Source organism: Pogona vitticeps, chromosome 5, assembly GCF_051106095.1.
Source record: "Pogona vitticeps strain Pit_001003342236 chromosome 5, PviZW2.1, whole genome shotgun sequence".
Classification (NCBI taxonomy): domain Eukaryota; kingdom Metazoa; phylum Chordata; class Lepidosauria; order Squamata; family Agamidae; genus Pogona; species Pogona vitticeps.
In genome coordinates, this window is record NC_135787.1 from 68,451,382 (window position 1) to 68,467,280 (window position 15,899).

At 43.4% G+C, this 15,899-nt stretch overlaps 1 protein-coding gene and 1 long non-coding RNA gene across 4 annotated transcripts in view; one reads left to right on the forward strand and one right to left on the reverse strand.

Annotated features, from left to right (window-relative positions):
* Window positions 1–3,410, reverse strand: part of CORIN (corin, serine peptidase) — a 177,847-nt gene extending 174,437 nt beyond the window's left edge. For 2 of the 3 annotated variants that reach the window (XR_013545826.1, XM_073001291.2), the window contains exon 1: window positions 2,315–2,505. Coding sequence is in view for 1 of the 3 variants with exons in the window: in XM_073001291.2 (XP_072857392.2) it covers window positions 2,315–2,380 (66 nt within the window). In the remaining 2 variants the exon portion in view is untranslated. Of the gene's footprint in view, window positions 1–2,314; window positions 2,506–2,930 lie in introns of those variants that run through there. The other variant, XM_073001292.2, reaches the window with a different exon arrangement.
* On the forward strand, window positions 1,996–15,691 carry LOC140707526 (uncharacterized). Its single transcript, XR_012087643.2, has 4 exons — window positions 1,996–2,197; window positions 7,826–7,867; window positions 11,123–11,229; window positions 11,677–15,691. It is a non-coding gene; the product is annotated as an uncharacterized LOC140707526 (long non-coding RNA).
* The last annotated feature ends 208 nt before the right edge of the window (window positions 15,692–15,899 follow it).

The window sequence follows — 15,899 nt, forward strand, 5'->3', positions numbered from 1 at the left end:
TGTGGGCTACTTCTCTTATTTTCAGCTCCCCACCAGGTTTTTTATGCAGCCACATTTACTATTAAAATGTCCTTATTTTTATTACAACTGGAATTGTTTGTGGTGATGGTTTTAAACCTTCTTTGTGAGCACTGACCCATTCTGGTCACTAGTATATCTGATCATTGCATCCTACTGCGGTTTTCTCTGAGCTTATTTAAACCATTCCCCCACTCAATCAATATATATTTTAACAGGCTCACATCTGGCCCTCCATAAGATCATGGTTTCCAGCTTTATATAGTCACTTCCCCTCACTAAACCGATTAATGTTCTCTAAATTAAGAAATAGCCAATTTCCTCCTTTCCTTCTGAAAGAGAAAGTTCTTCTTAGGGTATAACAATAATTTGTTGGGGATTCTCACTCCAGCGTGCGTGTTTCAACATCAGGATTTCCTACTCCAGTTTGTTGTGTGGGAAGAATGCCGCTAAATAATGTTTGCCTTTTAGTTCCAAGAGCTAGCGGAAATGGAGCAGGGAGGAGATTTAGGACACCAGACGAGAAATCTAAACCAGGTTGAATTCTGAAAGACACGATAATCTCTGTTTATGTGCTCTGCTCAGACTGGAGCCACAATCACACCGTGCGAGGAGGAACTGGGTGTAAGTGAGATCTGAGAAAAGGGGGAGTAATTCTGTACGGGAATCGCCGAGCACGAAAGAGAGGCTAACCCAAGTGAAAGCGATCGGTTTTATTCGCACCTTCTTATCCAAACTGTTACTGCGGCCAGCGAACGCGGACGGGACCGGCAAGCAGAACCGACGCTTGTCTCCTTGCTCAGCCCTCGATCTCCGGAGGCAGTCCCAGCAAGCGGCTCCGGCCATAAGAAGGCTGGGCGCCAACCCGTGGCAGGTGCTGCTCCCGCCGCAACCTCTCCAGTGGGTTCAGTGGCAATGGACATAGCGAGAAGGGGGTGCCTTTCCCGCTTCTCCCTGACACTCCTTGCTGGCCATCGGTCCGCGGAACCACCAGACAGACGGAGCTGGAAACTGTGGGGTTGCCACGACCACCTCTTGCTCGCTCTCTTTCGCTCGCTCGCTCGCTCTGTGCAACTTGCCGAACTGCTTCGCCTAGCTGGAGGGCATAGCCGAGGGCTAGTCCCTTTCAGCGCCGGAGGAGGAAGGCAACTCAACTCACAAGCAGGTGGGCGAAGGACGGAGGGAGTTAATGGTCCCGTTGCAGGATTGATTGGGAGCCCCGCTGTCCTCTCGCCCCGATGCTAAAAGGCGCCCCAAGACGCTATGGACACGATCAATGCAGGGAAGGGCAGGGAATCTCCTCTCCCCGCAGGCCACTGAACAACATTTATCTCGTTGCCAGCGCGCACAGAGGCAAGGCTGGGGATTTTTCCCAAGAGGCGAGTAGGGATTTCCTTTGGTGGAGTCACAGCTCCTTTCAAGTGAGCAGCAAGAGTAGAATAACAGCGGACCTCGGGGAGGTGCTCAGATTACATTGACGAGCACGGGAAATGGCTTTCTTCCTACTACATCTCTCCATCCCCTTTCACACATTATGGGCCAAATAATGCAGGTTTCCTTATGATCTGCGCTTTACAGGGAGCTGCATTCAATTCCACCCCTTGACGATGTTCATAAAATGAGTATTTTAGTTTTTAAGGATACAATTCAAAATGTACCGTGTGAGGACATGCCGCTACAGTTCATGTTTATCCATTCGGAATAACTGCCATTTCCAACTTCTAAAGGTACAATTATCCATTGTAAACCTTTTCACACTATTCATGAAAAAGGAAAGAACAAGGAAATTCATTTGTTACATGCCATCAAGCCTCCTCCTGCCCCACCCCTAGGAATTTCCATGGCCTCCTGGGGATTTGAACTCAGGCCCCCACTACCCCAACATTGTATATTTGCCACCTTCCTTTGGCCAGCCGGCTGATGAGAGGACAAGAGTTTTGGTGTAAGGCAATTTCATTGACTCCTCTCGGTTCCTTCAGTTCGCACTCACGATCGCCGGAGGAAGCCTTACAAGCAATCACGTGCGTCCCGCTTTTTTAAAACAACCTGAACATTTAGTAACACCCACAAGTTCCCGGCAGAAGAGACGCCGTTTGAAGACTGGCTCCCACGGAACAAACCTCTGCTACCTTTCTAGCCTCCTGACATCTTCGCGAGAAGAAAGCGCGAGGCTGCATTGGTAGGAAATCTATATGCTTTTACTTGCGAGGACGGAAAGGCTGTAGCGACCGGGTTAGGAGAGCGGGACAAGGGCGCCGTGAGTCAACGCGGGGAAGAAAAGCCCAGCTTGCCTTACCCGCTGCTTGCCGTGGACCTGCCGGTAGCGCTCCTCTTCCGGAGGGAGTTGATGGAGGGCCAACATGCTTCGGCCGCCTCCTCGCCCGTCGCCCCCTTCTCTGGCTGAAGCGCTCCGCCCGGCTGCGAACACACACCGGCGCGGGGGTGTTGTGGCCCCCACACCGCTGGCGAGCAGGCAGGACTCCCTACCGAGTAGGGGGGTGGCTCAGCATTTTGTCCCTTCAGCAATCCACACCAACCCCTCCCCATGATCATCATAATAATGGAGGGGGGGAAATCAATTAAAAAGCCACGCATCTCCCCAGTCCTCTTCCTCCTCCTCTCTTTCCCCTCCCTCCACAAGCCGGGCTGATAGGAAGAGTCTGGCGACGCTGTACCAAGAGGCAATGGAAGGAGGATCAAGCGGGGGGGGCAGGGGGGCACCCGATGGGATAAAAGGCTTGAACTGCCCCGCATGCAGAACAAGGGGCCCTGATGTGTCCAGGCAGCGGGACCCAAGTGTGTGTGTGTGTGGGGGGGATCTGCCACAGCTCCGGCTTAAAGGAGACACCCCGCCGGCTTCTCTCCGTGACACCTTTCCCGATCGCCTACCCTCCGCGGTTCTCGGCGCCCACCTTTAATCTCAAGGCTTGGCTGCGCTCCCTTCAGACGAGCGCTCGGACTCCAGAGGCATCACCAAGGCTGCTGTCCCTTTCTTCCCGGCGGCGACCCTCAGGAAGGAGAGCCGCTTCTCTCCCCATAACAACCCTCATGCCCTGCCCCTCCCTTCTTATCTCCTTATGAAACAGTATTAAGCTCTACTAAGTACGCGTTGGGTGTACCGAAGCTTGTATAAAACCCTTTAAACAAAGTTTCCTTTCTTCCTTTTGCTTAATGGGAGCCAGCCCCTACCATAGGGGATATGCGCTTTTCATAGGCATTAAACACACACACACACACACACACAGAGAGAGAGAGAGAGAGAGAGAGACAGACAGACAGACAGACAGACAGACAGACAGACAGACAGACAGACAGACAGACAGACTACGAAGGAGGACCCCAGAACTGGCTTGGGGGAAGGGAGCTGAAGACTGACAGGCTAGTCACAAAAGACTTGGCCTACTTGCGCACACATATTTTATGTTCTCAAATGGATTCCGAGTTATGACAACTCTGGCAGGGTTTCCAAGGTATGTGAGACATTTAAGGAGTGGTTTTTACCAGTGCCAATCTCTCTTTCCCCCTCCTTCCCACCTCCGTGAATTTTCATGGGCATTCAGGGATTTGAACCCTTATGTATTTGGCTGAATACATAACAAATCCACCATGTTCTGTTCAATATTGTTAATAGTATCACAAGCCTACGTACATAGTTGAATTTTAAAAAGGAAAAATCTTAACTGTGCTGATTGATCAAAATTAACCTTATAGAACAGTTATGGAAGAAGCAGAAATAAAGCTGCCCGTACCATACTGCTCTTATATATGTTCACAGAGGATCACATCTGAATTACTGTTTACAATTCTTGTCACATAAACAAGAATAAAAGGCATGACAATGATCTAGGAGCTGAAGTAATATCCTTATAATAAAAGGTTGTAATTTTTAGTGCTTCTTAGTTTACAAGGAGGATAAATAAGGGTGAAGTATTACAAGCTGTAATCAACCCTGACAAGAAATTACAAGAAATCAAACTTGAGTGCTCACTGGAAGGACAGATCCTGAAGCCGAGGCTCCAATACTTTGGCCATCTCACGAGAAGAGACCCTGATGTTGGGAAAGTGTGAAGGCAAGAGGAGAAGGGGACGACAGAGGATGAGATGTTGAAGCTACCAACATGAATTTGACCCAGCTCTGGGAGGCAATGGAAGACAGGAGGGCCTGGCGTGCTCTGGTCTATGGGGTCATGAAGAGTCAGACACAATGACTAAACAACAACAAAATTACAAGCCGTATGAAATTATGCATAATGTGGAGAAATCAAGTCTGCATGGTGTGGAGAAAACTTGTTTCTCTCTCCTAATGCTAGAAGCCAATGGGGACATCCACTGAAACTGAAGGGGAAATGATTCATGACAGATGAAAAGAAGTACAGTACTTTTTCATACAGCATATAGTTGAATTGTGGAATTTACTGCCACGGCATGTAATTATGACTTCCAATTTCAATGGCATTATAAATATTTTAGATAATTTCAAGTAAATTAGGGCTATCAAATTAATGCTTTGTGGTCAAGATGGCTATATGTCACCTCCAGTATTGCCTCTTTCCTTCCATTGCTAGGAAATGTAAGTAGAAACTATAGCTGTGGTTTGTGAAGGGGTCACTTCTGCCACCCCAATGGGCTGTCTGTCCTCACATGATGCTCCCTGGAAGACCTGCTGAACATGGCAGTTGCTGGGCCTCAGGCAGGCATAGATACGGGACAGTACTTCTAGTGGGGGAGGTGGCAGATAGCTGAGCAAGGAGGTGGGGGTGGCATCTAGTGGGCTGCTGTTTGGGATAACAAGGATTTGGGGGAAAAGAGGAGAGCCACACTCCATCTTCTGCACTGAGAAGCTAGTGGATTCTTTTTATGTGGAGGACTCCTGGGCAGGGGTCCATATCCAGGTGTGGCTACTAGAGGGAAAAGGTAATGAAGGAGGACCTCTCAACCTGTAACCCCCTGACCCCCCCCCCATTTAGTGGAAGTCTTGGTGTCTTAGGTGGACACTCAGCCTTTAGCCTGACATTGAAGACACAATGGAGGTGGGAGAAACAAGCAAAAGGATCAGCAGCAGCAGCACCTCCAGGAAAATTTGGAGACATACTGTATACTGTATATGAAATCTAGCACATACTAACTAAAATCAAAAGAAAATATGTAAGCAGACAAAAAAAATGAAAAAGAAAGGCATCCCTAGATTTAGGGTTCTTTTAATTGACAGCTGCAGGGCCACGAGGCACACTCAAGGGGAGCTAAAGTACTTGTATGTGCAGCAGAAATCTCCTCTGGGTTTAGTGAAGTTTAGTTCCAAATATAGCTGCATAGAATTGATTGTTATCTTAGTCATATCAAGAAAGCCTCAAGTACAGTACCAGTTTTTGTCATTTTTCCTCTGCTTGATTATTTTTAGTGTACTTCTGACTGTTAACTCCTGAGGATTGGCCCCGAAGGGCATGCCACCCCTCCGTGGCCCTGTAGGCCAATGGGAAGCAGCTGGATATGTGTGTGTGTGTGTGTGTGTGTGTGTGTGTGTGTGTGTGTGTGAGAGAGAGAGAGAGAGAGAGAGAGAGAGAGAGAGAGGTTTAAACCTCCCACAACCTAATCTTAGAAAGGGCTTAGTCCCCCTCATTTCAAGGCCCACGATCGTGAAACATAAAGAAACAGGACTACATGGAGCCTGTGAAAGCAGCTGATTCAAAGACACAACTGCACAATAGGTTCCCAACAGTTACATAAAATCCACACATCTTTTGTCAGAGAATGAAATGTTCCCCTTTGCTCAAAAAAATCAAAAGGGAGTATTTTGTACCAAGAAAAACACAATGCTTTACTGCTATGACAAATTTACTGTGATTGTGATGTCTATGGGGAACACTGTAGGGACATAATGATGGGCAATACATTTGATAATAACTATCCTTCTGTGCATGCTACAAGGCATATTCAGATCCCTCTGCTAACTTGAGGAGAAAGTCCTAGTACAATGCTGAATAGTCAAGGAGATGTATAGGCTCACACTCCTTCATTATACAGTAAGGTTCTTCTTGCATACATCCAGGTGTACAAGAAACACCTGCTACTATGCTGTTTGCAGGCAGTAGGTTTATTAGGAGAAAAAGTATAAATTGCAGCCAGTATGTCCAACTCTCCTCATTACAAACATTCCCTCTCACTTAGCTTTGGAAAGTGTGCATCTCCTTTGTTGCTGCTGTTATACAATTATATAGGTTTTTGAAGACTTTGTAGGGTGAGCAAAAGGGCAGAAACAAGGGTAGGGCTGACTTATGGTACTGTAAATTAAAATGGGATGCATGGGTGTATATAATACAAACTAAATTGCAATGAGGAGATCAGTTTAATTATTTAGAAAGCACTTGCATGAAACAGAACCTAGAGCCCACTTGAGTCTAGTTTAGTTTAGGTCATCAGTTCACTCCAGTTCTAAAGGCTACACCTAGAGATGGGCACAAGGGTTGCTGCCTTTGAGTTGTTGGCTGAGGGAGAAGGCAGAAGAAGGAAGAGGATACTGCAAACAATGAGTGGGTTGTCATGCTAGGAAGGTGGGGAAGGAAGTGTGGATCTCCCAAGGAATGGGGAAACACATAGGGGAGGCGGACACTGTGCCCACACAACAGCTGTGTGGGTGCAACAGTGACTTGGCCCACACAAGGACAACTTAATTCACACCCATCTTTAGTTACACTTTTTGGAAACATTGGAAAAACCTCAGCCACAGGGCATTTTCTGTACAAGTAACAGCAAGAATCCCTGTAAACCTCAAATCAGTTATAGATTACATTTACTGTAGAAAGTGGAGGGGATAACAAAATTACATTTCTTAATCAGAGTGCAGAGTTTTCATTAACAGCTGATGAACATATGAATATAATCTAAACATTGCTCGTGGGATTAGGCAGCATGTTAAGATTTGGCTGAAATATAAACTCCTGTTCATTGGCATAACTTGGAAAAAGGAGAAAAGCAAGAAAACAGTACCAAAAATTAAGCAGCACAGAGGTGTAGAGACTGCACTCACTCTTCCATGGCAATAAATTCCAGAAGACAACAACACGGTGCTGCCTGCCTGGACTGAGAGTCTTTACTCTCTCCCCTCCCATCACCCTTTGCTTCTGCCCTCTCCATGTCAGAAGTGGTTCAGAGGGTAGGGGGAGGAATGTCTGTTTGAGAAACATGAAATTAACCACATGCTATTATTTCTCAAAAGCAATGGAATTACACAGTTTAACAACTGTAGACAATTAAATTTGTATATCTGCATTAGACATGGAGGTCAATGACACAAATCATTTTACTTGAAAAGATTTCATCTTTTCACACCAATGGATGCCGTTGATATAACTGAGGAACAAAATAACAACAGTTACAAAAGTTTCTACTTCATTTTGTGATTTTGTAACATCATCTAAAATATAAGACGAGAAGTGTAAATGTCATAGCAGACTTTTCACTAACTCAAATCTTAAACTGGCATGTCTTGCTTCTCTCCACCTACAAGGGTATATGCTGTTTTTCTTGAATAGTCAGTCATATCATGGTAAATGTGCATGCAAAATTTTTAAAAAAATACAAATACAGGTTTTAACAGGCTGCAGAATTATTCCACACTGTAAACCATTTCCATTTTGAACAATTCTGTGTTCTTAAGTGACCTCTTATGCTTTTCATAATTTGTGTTTCCAACTGTTGGTAAAATGTCAGGGTAAACTTTAAGTGCAGAGGATAATAGGACTAAGTGCTTTAGAATCATTTGAAAAGGACAACATACTTAATTTCGTCTTGCTTACTTTTCCATCCACAGAAACCCATACTTTCAACTATATCCAGGTTATTTTCACAACAGGTAAGGTTGTGTCCAGAGATAATACTCTGCTACACAGTAAAGCTTCATGGTTTGGGGAAGGCGTTCTGAAGCCCCAAATTCTATTTATTACCTAACACTGTTTCTTTTAAGCTAAAGCTATGTCTTGGGTAGTCAATTATATATCTAGTAGTTGTGGTCTATACATATCTGCAGTGTGAATTAATAAGCCACAGAGCGGTGTAGGAAATTAGACAAAAATAATGAATGTAGAGCCAGCACAGTGGATATAGGAGATATAATAGCAGTACAGGTAGGCAGTTCTCCTATCACTCCTCATACTAAAACATATATTACTTTCCTACTCTGCTTTCTTAGCAGAAAAGCCAGGAAACCCCAATCCCTTCAAACATGGATCCTTTGCGTTGTAGTTAGGATGGCAATCATGCACACTTTTAAAGATGTACCTTGATTTTCCTAAACTTTGAACTGGATACTTTTAGTTTCTTTTTAACCACAATAAAATCATTATGCCATGGAATGAGAGAGAGAGAGAGAGAGAGAGAGAGAGAGAGAGAGAGAGAGAGGAATGACTGGTGGCTGCATTCAAGTTTTGAAAACACAAATACAACTTCCATCCGATTGTATTTTATCTTCAGTCTGCTCACTAATGTCCGTAAAGTTTGTAAGTTTCAGCACTCCAAGTTAACTGGTTAGACTGCTATCTACAGTGTTTCATGTAATAGCAATATAGAATCAAGGCACCAAGGAAAATTTAAAGGTCCTCCAAGGCAACAGATTAAAGAACCAACAAACCAACTTTCTCTCAGTAGTATTAATCCTGCCACCATAAATTCTGCACCAACAGTAGCTATGTTGGCCAAAATCCTACTGCATAACTCAGATGATGTCATCAACAGCAGTCATTTTGGGGGTATTAAACATTTCTTCACTCTCTCTTCCCATTTCTGGGGATCTCTTTCATGCTGGGAAAGCCTTTGGGAGGAATGAACTAGGAGGAGGCTACTGTGCTATGTCTGAAAACTATTGCCACCAGTTTACTTGTATAAATCCCATTAATCCAGTGGATCTCCTGCAGCTGGAACTAGCACTTTGTCAAAATATTTATGCATTCTTGTCACACTAAGCTTCCCACCACGCCAACAGAAAGGGAGGTAATGGTGTCCCTTTTCACTGTGATGACACTGTAAGCCATTAGCAAAGCTGCTTTTCAACTGCAGAAAAGGTCTGCTGAGGGTAAACTATGAGTGAAATCTTCCTCCCATCTGAACTCGTTATGTGGAATCTTGTATTTAACTGCAAATGGTACCTACTGATTTTACAAGCCCCAGTCCAAAGAAAAAACAGGTGCTCGTTAATTCTTCTGAGTTAAATCCAAATAATTTTTCTTGGATTGGGCCTTCCCTTTCTGTACTCATTACTGCCATATTCATGCTTTCCCAAAATTCTTGTTGCCCAGCATCCAGCTGCTTATGAAGGCTACATAGCCTTCTTCCAAAAGCCATTTAAGGAACTCCCTGTGACTTTTACAATGTAAATTTGTAAATAAAGCAAGAACTGTCACGATGACATATTTTGCCAAGATGTTGGTTTGATGTTAATGATTTTTGTTGCTAATGATTTTGTGCAACATGCTGTTAGAAATGTGTGGGGGTTTTATATTACATATATTCTGTACTGTGATGATTTATTTTCAAGCTGTTTTAAGATTATCTCAAGGGGACAACACAGAAGTATAAATGGATAAGAGAAATGTGGCATGAAACAATGCAACATGCTCTAAGCACGCTACCAGTCAGTCTAGAATAGGAATATCGTCATCAAGTGGTGCCCCGCTTGATGACAATGCGTTCCAGCAAAATTGCTGTTAAGTGAAATCGTTGTCAAGCAAAACAAACAAACAAACCAATTGGAATGCATTGAAAACCGGTCAATGCGTTCCAATGGGGGAAATACCTCATTGTCCAGCGAAGATTGCCCACAGAGAACCGCTAATCAGCTGTAATGCAAAGCTTCCGTCCGGAAAGCAGCCATTTTGAGAAGGGAGGGAAGCCATTTTGCAGAGGGAAGCCATTTTGCAGAGCCGGAAAAAATACAGTTTTGCAAACAAACGGTTCGTGAAGCAGGCTCCTAATCAATGTAAAGCGGATTTCCCCCATTGGAATCATCGTTTTGCGATCACAAAAATGTCATTGTCAAGCGATTTTGATGTCACGTGGGGTAAGCATTTAGCAGGGCACCACTGTATTATAAAGATTGTAAAGCTCCCCTCTCCCCCTACTGTACCATCAGGTTTGGACTTGGTTTCCCTGTATTGAATAGGGGTAGAAATATCTGCTGTTTTGCCTTACAATACACAGCTTCAAAAATTGCTCTCCCGCAATACAGAATACAGTGGTGCCTCGCTTAGCGAGTGCACCGTATAGCGATGTTTCCGTATAGCGATCCCTTTTTCGGGATCGCTATATGGAAACATACCCGATCTTCGGAATGGGGAAAACCCGCATTGCGAAGATCGGGTATTGCGGCGGCCATTTTGGAGCCGCCGAACCAAAATGGCCGCCGGAAGCCCGGAAATGGCTGCCGGCAGCTGTTTTCACGCCCTGCCCTCGCTTAGCGAGGGCGCGAAAATGGCTGCCGGCAAGGGGAATCCTCGCTGAACGGGTAAGTAAGCAAGGTATTGGAACTAAGTTTAATGCGTTTCAATATGTTTTCCCTACCCGTTTAGCGACGATTCCGCATAGCGAGGGTTAATCCGGAACGGATTAACCTCGCTATGCGGGGCACCACTGTACAGTGGTGCCCCAAATAGCGATGATAATCCGTTCTGGAAAAATCGTCGCTATACGAAACAAAGAAGCCCATAGGAATGCATTAAAACACGTTTAATGCATTCATATGGGCAAAAAACTCACCGTTCAGTGAAAATCCTCCATACAGCCACCATTTTCGCTGCCCGGTAAGCGAGGAATGGGCGCGAAAATCCAGCGGGCGGTCATTTTTTACCCAGCAGCCATTTTGGAACCTCCGATCAGCTGTTAGAAAAAACATCACTATCCGAAAATCGGTAAGCGAAACAGCTTACCGATCATTGCAAAGCGATTTTTACCCATTCAAAACATTGCAATGCGATCGCAAAAGCAATTGCAAAATCTTAATCACTACGCAGATTCGTCGTTAAACGGAGCGCTCATTATGCGGGGCACCACTGTACCAGGAGTTTCTATCAGTATGCTGATGACACCCAAATGTATCTTTTCTTTTCTACTTCTGCAGTGGATGCTGTCGAGATACTGGAGCAATGCTGGAATGTACCAGTGCCAATGGACTCAAACTGAAACCAAGCAAGATGAAGATTATCCTCCTGAGGTTCCCTCTGACAGGTTAGGGGATATCTTCCCTAGGCTGGATGGTGTAAACCTGCTGCTTATGGATTGAGTTTGGAACCTGGGTGTTCTCCTGGACCTGGCTCTCTCTTGAGATTCTCAGGTTGCAGCTGTGTCGATGTCAGCCTTTAATCAACTGAAGCTCATTGCCCAGCTCCACTCCTAAATAGCTGATGGGGTCCTCAGTAGGTTTGCATGTTGGTGATTTCCAGGACCAACTGTAGTACTACAATGATCTCTTCCCTTGAAGCTGACCTGCATCCTGCAGTGGGTTCAGAATGCAGTGGCAATGCTAGTGGCAGGTGTAGGCAGATTTATTTTATTTATTTATTATTGGATTTTTATCCTGCCCTTCTAGGCAAAAGTCTACTCAGGGCGGCTCACAATATATTAAACACAAAAGTAGTAGAAGGGCATAGCATTAATCAAACTCTATTTTGACAGGTACAACGACCCTGTAAGGCGGGACTTCCGGTCTAGAATCGTACAGGGTTACCACAAAGGGTTATCTACCTGTGCTCCAGAAGAGCTCTTGGTATAAAACGAAACTTCCATATGATGCCCAAAGCTGTCAGGGTCTTCAAGACATTGTAATGTTAATGGCTGCATATTCTCACTGTCAGACTCTGTACTCAAGTAGTGCTTTCTGGGGTTGGCAATGGTTATGGAGTCCAGAGCCACTTCCACCATCTGCTCCTCAGGAATGGCAGCATCCCGCACAAACCCTGGTTTCGCCAGCACACAGCCATCCACGTCCTCTGCCGATTTTGGGACCTCTCCGGCTGGCTTCTGTAAGTCTCTTTTTAACCCCTGGTCACAATCACAATGAAGCACATCGTCATCTTCCTCATCACCCCACATCAGGGTGCAGGCCAGCTTTCTTGTACTTTTCGGCTTCTGCTTTGGCTTTGTGTTAAATACATATAGGTCTTCTGTAGTCTTGCGTTTTCTTCTTAGCCTTTCTGGGTCTTCAGGCAGTTGCCCCCTGAGCCTTGTAGGGGGTCCTAAGGGGTACAGGGGCTGAGAAACACCCACGAGCCCCTGGTAGTAGTCTTGGGGATGCAAATGCCTTTTGGGTCTCCCTGGATCCTTTTGGGTTGTCTCGGGAACTTGATTCTCCTTGTCAGCCATCGTCTCCAAAGCGGCACAGCCTCTGCAAAGAACGGTCAGCGCTCGCAGAACTCTCCAAAAACATTGCTGGGGCCTTTCCGAGACAGGATTTAGGAGTTGTGGAAGACTTGGATAGAGCTAGTCATGTACATTGTGTAGCTTGTTGGCCATTTGTACTGCTTTAGAAACCACCCGCATTTCTTAAAATCTAGTCACAGACTTTTAAAAAATAAATGTGTTTTTGTTGTTGTGCAAGTATGCAGAACATACAACTCGAGATTTCAAATACACAATACAGTGCCTGCCGAGATTAGACTTTCTCAAGTCTAGCAGATTGATTTCATGACCCATACTTTAAAATAGCTATAAAATGAATGTGCTAGCCAACACCTTCCCACAACTATTGTGTACAAATGTAATATGCATATTTTCTTATGCTTCTGTGCGAGTTACTAAAGACAGTGAAATCTCATATACCAGTATGTGAATTTGCTGCGTAGGCAAAACAGCTTCTGAAATTATGCAAAGAATTAAATTCAGCTGTTTTTGTCTATGGCTGATCTTTAAACAGCCAGGAAAACTAAATGTTTTTATATGTGTTTGTGCAGTACATGCCATGAAGTCATAGCTGACGTATGGTGACTTTACTTTCACGGTGTGTGATATTTCAAGAAGTGGTTTTACTAGAGCTCCCCTCCCCATGAGTTTCCACAGCCAAGCAGGGATTTGAACCCAGGTCTACAGAGTGCTAATCCATTATTCTGTCTGTAGTCCATACAATTTCAGGACACTAGGAAAAGGAACTACGAAACAAAAGCAGTAAGAAAATCTGAAAGGTAAATCTAGATTTGGGTACCGTTAATTCTAAAATGCAACTGCTTAGCACACAAAGTCTGATATGTATAATACAGTGGTGCCTCACTTAACGAGGATAATCCGTTCCAGCAAAATTGCTGTAGAACGAAATCGTTGTCAAGCGAAAGTAAAAATCCCATTGAAATGCATTGAAAACCAGTTCAATGTGTTCCAATGGGCGAAATACCTCAGCGTCCAGTGAAGATCTTCCATAGGGTGGCCATTTTCTGGTGCCTGTAAAGCAAGGAATCCGTCCTAAAACACAGGGGGGAGCCATTCTGAAAGCCCGACAATCAGCTGTTTTGATCGTCATTAAGCGAAAAATCTGTTCCCAAAGCAGGGAACTGATCATCGTGAAGCGATTTTTCCCTATTAAAACATTGTTTTGCGATCGCAAAAGCGATTGCAAAAACTTCATCATTAAACGATTTCCTCGTCTAATGAGGTAATCGTCAAGCGGGGCACCACTGTATCTCAATGAAGAACTGTATTCCAAGATATACTTGTTTTTGTATAATTTAATCTGCATCAGAGCCTGGAAATTTAGTATGTTGATGATTCTGTGTAAACAAGCAAAATAACAGCAATTCATCTTACGTCTTCAAAGTAATAGTATAGAATAACATTAATGCAGTTTTCACTTGTTAAAATCATTAACAGCCACAGGGTTAACTCAGCTTAATCCTTCACTCAAGTCAGAGGGTGGTTTTGCCCCAAATGAATTTTTCTAAACTTTTCTCAAACTAAATTATCCACAGGAGACTAGAAGCCAGTAGCCTTCAACTATGAGAATGTACCATGGAGGAGTAAAATGAAACTGCTTGCTGTGACCTGTATAGATATTCAGAAGGTTGGGGTTGTTGGGTTACTCATTCAGTTGCACCTTCTAGAACAACAGTTCTTAACCTTTGTTTTACCATGGACCCGCTTTAAATATCTTTTGTTGCTGTGGCCACCAAGACTTACCGGTAACTCAAGATTTAAAACCCTAAAGTGCAACAAATAAAGTTTCTCATGAAAGGTCTTCAAATTTGGAGAGGAGTAATAAATTAATCGGTTAATGTACAGACTCCATCTGTGCATTTCAACCAATCCATGCCATAAGATGTTATAAACTTATCTAAGCTGTTAAAATACATCTTCAGCTGTAGTGTACACTAACGAGATGAACAGTATGTCTTTGAAAACATTTATCTTGTGCTCATATCTAACTTAGCACAGTAAGGCTTTGTTTGTTATGTCTCCTCTTTCGTCTAATTGCAGTACAAAGTAGGGAGACATGAATTCTTCTTAATAATTGTGGCAGACAAATCATCAATTTACTGCTTAGCTGTCATTTGGCAAAAGTATTAAAGAATGGTCCTTGGCAGATTTCTCATTGCTCAATGGAGAAACCATGATGTTTGCAGCAGATAATATAAGTTCTTCAGCTGTTGTGTGCGGTTTTCCAGTTTTTGCTATTATTTGAGAAACTTCAAATGAGGCCCTCACTGCATTTTCATTGTTACAACCAGATGCAGTGTGTTTTACCATTTTCTTACTTTCCTGATGTTCATGCTTACTTTTGAAAAAAACAGATGCTGTTTGTGGCATGTTCTTTATCTTTAGTATCAAGATGTCTTTGCAATTTGGACAGTTTCATGGCCTCGTTGGACACTATCTTGTAACACAATACACACTGTGGCTGTTGCTTGTCTTCAGGACCTGTACACATGAAGCCAATCAGATATTTCTTGCTATAGCAGCAACACTTTTTAAGATGACTGGAAGAAGCTTCATTTTGCTTTTAACAGGATGAACCCTCATCAACATCATCCAAATATATTTTTATGAAATTCACTGCAATAATACAAGAAGCCACCTTACCTGACAAGTTTTATTAGCAAAAATCGAAGAAGAAACACAATCATGAAGTTGATCTGAACACTCACTCACATTGACACTGATTCAGACTCTCTTCCTGCAGTTTCTGATTGACTACGTAGTAGCAAGAAATGTCACATGCTATCTCTCAGCCACTCAGCGTCATTCACTTGCATGTTCTCACCGTGTGGAGAAATATCAAACTGTTATTTGCTATTAAAGTTATTTTTATAACCAACTTTTATGGGCAGTGGTAGATTAGAAAAGCCAAATTTTACAAAAACAAGCAAGCAAAATTAAAATTTTGTTCTATGTTTCCTTTTATTTCTTAGCTGCAAAAGATGATAACTTTTTTCAAGCCTTTGTGGACCCCCTGTAAGGACAATGCAGCCCTGAGGGGTCTGTGGACCACAAGTTAAAAACCTAGGCTCTAAAATATTCTATTAACATGAATTGAAAGTGGTATAAGTAATTAAAAGTTCTGTATAGAGAAATTCTTTTGTTGGAGTTGTATCAGTACCTTCATTTTGGGAGGTGAGATGAGGTATTATATTTTATCCATGAACGCCCCTGTACTGTATGATGATTTTTTTTAGTGATCTATAAAAGTATTGCCTATTTTTGCATTGTATTTTACTTTCTTTTTTTAACAGATAGCCTTTCTCAACCTGACAGTCTACAACAAGCTGCATCCTACCATTCCAAGCCAGCAGTTGTTATGAGCTTGTAGTGTCTCTGAAAGAAATGCTGGATTGGACTTTCAAAGTCACAAAAATAGAATTTTTGAAACGTTGATAGCAATAAATTAATCTCTCCATTTCTTATGTAACAAATTAATT